The sequence below is a fragment of the Lepeophtheirus salmonis genome, chromosome 9 (assembly GCF_016086655.4).
Source record: "Lepeophtheirus salmonis chromosome 9, UVic_Lsal_1.4, whole genome shotgun sequence".
Lineage (NCBI taxonomy): Eukaryota > Metazoa > Arthropoda > Copepoda > Siphonostomatoida > Caligidae > Lepeophtheirus > Lepeophtheirus salmonis.
The window spans coordinates 22,901,129-22,906,373 of record NC_052139.2 but is presented as its reverse complement, the minus strand read 5'-3'; the positions used below and the strand labels follow the sequence as shown (position 1 = coordinate 22,906,373).

Below are 5,245 nucleotides of genomic sequence, written 5' to 3'. Positions count from 1 at the left end.
CGTGGATATTAAATGGCAAGTTTTTTCATCATTCAATAGTTTTATTGTCCTAATCTAATATAATGTAACGAAATTGCATACTCACTCAGCATTATATTGCTTACAATGATGTTGTTATTCGCAATGATATTAACCATATCAATTGTATCTCACAATGATAATGTAGAACGAAGATTTTACAAAACAAATTTATTACTACAATCATTTTCGGTGAACCATTACTTATATTTATGCTCACCGCTATTTAGCCAATATTCAAGTCCTTAATAATGATTCATGTCATCGTTGTAGTCATCATAGCAGGATCCAAAAAGGATTAATCAATAACAAGAGTAAGAAACAAGTCATGTGAACGCAAGGAAGAGAAACTTTTAAGAAAAAATACTATTATTGTTTGATCAATACTATTTTATTTAAAAAATCGGGAAGGTACTTTCTATCTACACTATAAATATCTAAAAAGCTTTTCATCATGGAGGACAAAGGGGAACTCCGGGATCGGGGCTCTATTTTTAAATTAATGGCTGAAATGAAAAAAAAGATTCAATTGGTGGAAGGGGAACGGAAGGCCATTTTTGAAGACTCCGAAACAGAGAAGACCTTAAACAAAGAAAAAATCAGACGACTCAAAGATGAAATAAAGGATCTACAAGTACTCTTTGTATCTATCAATGTGATAATTATTATTAGTTAATACGCTTACACATTATAGGTGGAGATGGGAAATATTAACACGACCAATGAGAGCATTCTACTACCCCTACAAGATAAAAATCCAATAGAGTTCAATTTATTAAAGAGGAAATCTGGAGAGGAAGTTGTGGAAGTAACTTCAAAATATTGAATCTTTTGCATAAATATCTTATTATATGGGCAATTCCAGGCTCTGGACTATAAGGTAGCGGATCTACGAAAGAAAGAGAATGCACTTAAATATGAGTCACAAAAGCGGACTATGCGGATTGAGCAGCTTATGAAGGAGTATGAAAAAGTTACGAATTTAAACTTTGAAAAGGTTCCATTAATGTTATAAGGGCATTATTGGTTATAGATATTACTGTATCAAAATTCCATTATTTGTAGGAAAAAATGGAAGAAATTATGGAGGAATCTTCAGAGGGTCAGAGACTTCGGTTCCTTGAGAATGAAATCCATAAAACAAACCTAAAATTAATGGAAGGTGATTCGCAGAATCAAAGTCTTATTTCAATTATTTATTTGTTAAATCATAAAATCTAGGAGAAACTATTAAGAAAAAGTATGTTACTATCCTGGATATGCTCAAAAAAGAAAGACTGACTTTTGGAAATCACTTGGAGGCTCTAGAAGGAACCCTTAAAAAACAAGAGGAGGAAATATCTAAGTTAAAAGTATATTTTATGAAATTATTGTTCAAATTTGATTTGGGGTAGGACTAGAGAACGGAGGTGTTCTAAACTTGATTTATCTAAAAAGATAAGACTGAAAAGACCTGAATCAGCATTGGCAGATGCGTCAGACGGGAGTGGGCTGGAGGGTCCCGAGCCCCCCAAAAAAAAGAAGAAATTTTTGCTCATTATTATAATTTTATTTCCAAAAAAAAATTGATATTGAACGTAGCATCTCTATGTATTTTGGTTCGTGCTTGAAGTACATCTTAATAAATAGTTGCGTCGTCCACAGAGCTAAGGAATTTTTCCTTAAATTATTTGGCCTAAAGACATTTTGCCTTCAACCATTTTGCTTTAAGACATTTGGCCTTAAAGCCATTTTACCTCAAATATATTTGCCCATAATATATTATCAAAAAGATTTCTAACTTGTTTTTTTTGTTTTTGTTATTTTTGGTTAAAATTTGTCATCCCTTGGATTTTTTTAAGCCAAATATGTAATTTGTATTACTATAAAGTGCATGAAATGGTTTTATGTTAGAAAAATGATGGAATAATATCTCAAAATTTCACTCCATAGATTATCAAAATGTGATGTAATGAATTTGAATCAGAGGCAAAGTAAGTAATAAAGTTAGTGTAATAAGAAACGATTTCATTACTCAAATTTCCAAAAAAAGTTTTATTTTCTTAGGATAATTATAGCTTTTTAAAATTTATCTACAAAAAAATTTTTTTTTCATTTTTTTAAGTATAATTTTTAATTCAAAAAAAAAATCAACTTTTCCTAAACAAATGTGCATTTTTGATGTTTTTTTCCAAAAAAAGTGATTACTTGTTATAATTGTGGTTTTTGAAATTTTTCAAAAAACAATTCGAAAAAAAATATATATATAATTGCTAATGCAATTGATACTGAAATATTAGATATTTATTTGAAAAATTCAAAGGGAACATCAAATTCAACGAAACATAAACAATAACTACCTATAAACCTCATTTATAGGTTATTTTGAGGCAAATAAACTTAAGGCAAAATAGTTTTTTGAAATTTTCTCTTAAAAATTTGATATTTGAAATTCAATTTTTGGAATTTTTTTAAATAACTGTGGATTTTTCAATTTTTTGGAAAATAAGCATTGATTTATTTGAAGTTTTCCAAAAAAATTAATACAATTTTTTTTTTTAGAATAGCTGTTACATTTATAAAAATAGTATGGATCCTATTTTATTCAAGTCCTAAATTAGGGTAAAATACTCATAAAATTCGATACAATTATCCGTCTAATTTAGGATTTGTATCCTATTTGAATGTTCGGTTACCCGATATTTACCCAGATATATATGTATAAAGATTTGAATCCATACGAAAAAGTAGATCCGTCCTATTTTTGGGTAAGACTTAATAGTTAATTTACAGAAAACACATCATGCAGCTATAATAACCCGGGATTTAGCTCGACAAAATCAGCACAAGATCGAAATAAGCCTTATACAAGAGGGTATTATTGTGTTCCATGCATTCATCCCTGTGTATTTCATATTTTCCTTGATTTTTTTAGGAAAAGAGAGGGAGAAACGGATTATCGAATACCGAAAAACAACTGAGGAGAGAAAAAACTACTTTGAGAGCATGGAAAGACATATGTTTGGGAGTAAGGCATCTGTCAAAGACACGGGAAGGGAGTCCATTAGCACATCGGATCATATGACTAACAAGGAAGACATTCGATCCAGTGAGGGCGGAAGCGAATATACGGGAATTCAAGATGCTCATTTTGAGGAATCTTTTAACCGAATGAAAAAGGCTGCAGGGGTGTCTGACATTGATGAGGTCGTTCATCGTTTTGAAACCCAAGAGGAAACGGCCAATCACTTGCAGGAACTTCAAGTAACTATTTTCCTCTGTTTTTAATATACATTGTGGAGATCCCAAAACTTGCAGTAGAATTTAATCACAAGGGCTTATTACGCAACTAAACGATAGCTGTAACAAAAATAAACAAGTTTTCTATCTCCTCCAAAGTATTATTGCCAAGAAGGCTCTAAAGACCGTTGACATCTCCATTTGGACTGGCTAAAATATCAATAAGTACAAAAAGTTCCATACCGTCTATAGGAATAAGAACTTATGCAGTAACTTCTGGCTTCCCTAGATATGGCTCTCCTCCAGCTCGGACCTCAAACCCCTAGACTTTGTAGTTTGAATACGAATATCGGCCGCACATCTCATCCAAATATGGATATGGTCAGAACTCTCATAGTTAGAGCATGCTGCTCTAAGAACACGACCAAAATCATCTAGAGCTGTCAATCTGTTCGTTGGCGTGAAGAGGCTGCTGTTGCTTGTGAAGAAGGACATATTAAATACAAAATATTGCTAAATATTTTGTATTTAAACATAACACTAATTGGTTTTGAATTTATTTCCTTTATTCTATGAAAATTACGTTTTTTCGTAATTTCTTCATGCTACAGCAAGTTTTGGTTCCCACTCTGTAATATAACCCTTTTTTTATTTTTTATTATTTAGTCAAGAGCCGAAAAAGAAATACGGGATCTCGGAAATATAAAAGACAAGCTTGAATCCGAATGGGAACAAGTCAAGTTCATGGGTCAAGTAAGGAATGATTATTATGTTGACTTATATATCAGTTGTATAAAATATAATTGACTTTTTTTTTGGTAATTTTCTTTAGGAGGACAATCACGCACTTCGTGAAAAAATGGAGTTATTGGAAGAAAATATTTTGGACGAGCAAACACGTCAAGAGGAAGCGGATGATAAATTTCAACAACGCAATAAACTTTTGGCAGGAATTCGTGAAGGATTAGATGCACTTCTTCATAAACTTGTATTTACATATATATTTTATAAATCAAATTGAAAATTATTTGTTGAATTTCTCATTTTTTTTTTTTAGTACTTCAATGAGCTAAATCAACTTCCCTCAACTCGAAACTCCATTGAAATTCTTACAGTTGCTGACAAGAAGCTCAGATTTCTCATGGAAAAATTGGAGACTGTTGATATTTTTGAGAAGAAATTGGCAATGGAGGATGAAGAATTTGTTCCCATTGGTCTTTTAAGTGACCCGGATGAAATACTCGAGGATGAGAGTAAGTTCTTTTTAAAATGAATCTTGAAAGGATTAAATATAAATTAATGTACTTTATCTCAAAAAAGAAGATAAGAAGGAGGATGTGGACAGTGGTCCAGAGGAGGATGAAGTCCCAACTCGGAATTATCTTAAGAGGCAAGCCAATCTAATCGTTGAAGCAAAGAGTCGAAGCAAACGCGGGAACCGTCGCCGATAAGCTTTTTTTTATATTATAAAGAAATCAAAATTGTAAATCTGTTTTCAAATATTATTTATTTTCGAATAATGGGGCATGAACAAACTAAAAAATATGTATTATCCGCTAAGTAATGTAACAGTATGCAATTAAAAATATTTCTTCTTCTAAATTAATTTTTTTGCACCCCGGATACACTTTTAAATTTGAATTTACAAATAAAAAATATAATGTTATTATCATTAGAGGAGTTATACTATTTTACTACTAGACGGTGGCACTTACAAACAGTTTGTAAAAAAACAAACAAAAAAACTATAATATAAGTATACAAAGTGCCAGCCCCATAAATTAGCTATGTTTGAAAATGCCAATTCCGGAGGGAAAAACTTATAATGACACGTGTGCGCAAGTGTAAAACTGTTTTGGGGATTTCGATAGAAGTTCTCGATTTTCATAACTTAGATGAGAGAAATAAATTTGACGTCAAAAATATTTCATGTATATAATTTTTTTAATATTTCACCCAGTTTATTTATTGTTTTCAATTTTTTTTTTTGCTCTGTTCAATTGCAACA

At 31.1% G+C, this 5,245-nt stretch overlaps 1 protein-coding gene across 1 annotated transcript; it reads left to right on the top strand.

Annotated features, from left to right (window-relative positions):
* The first annotated feature begins 400 nt into the window (after positions 1-400).
* Positions 401-4,906, top strand: LOC121124326 (outer dynein arm-docking complex subunit 3). The gene is made up of 11 exons (XM_040719477.2): positions 401-652; positions 713-826; positions 884-1,015; positions 1,084-1,180; positions 1,240-1,370; positions 2,791-2,872; positions 2,933-3,261; positions 3,904-3,990; positions 4,070-4,225; positions 4,295-4,490; positions 4,558-4,906. Exons 1-11 carry the CDS (start codon positions 473-475, stop codon positions 4,686-4,688), a joined length of 1,635 nt encoding a protein of 544 aa, XP_040575411.1. The 5' UTR covers positions 401-472; the 3' UTR covers positions 4,689-4,906.
* Positions 4,907-5,245: the final 339 nt, after the last annotated feature.

What these genes read in the sequence shown, in the direction of transcription:
- LOC121124326 (XM_040719477.2), top strand. Translation starts at nt 473, where the DNA reads ATGGAGGACAAAGGGGAACTCCGGGATCGGGGCTCTATTTTTAAATTA. An exon ending in CTGGAGAGGAAGTTGTGGAA is followed by an intron (nt 827 to 883) that starts GTAACTTCAAAA and finishes GGGCAATTCCAG; the next exon opens with GCTCTGGACTATAAGGTAGC. An exon ending in TGAAATACTCGAGGATGAGA is followed by an intron (nt 4,491 to 4,557) that starts GTAAGTTCTTTT and finishes ATCTCAAAAAAG; the next exon opens with AAGATAAGAAGGAGGATGTG.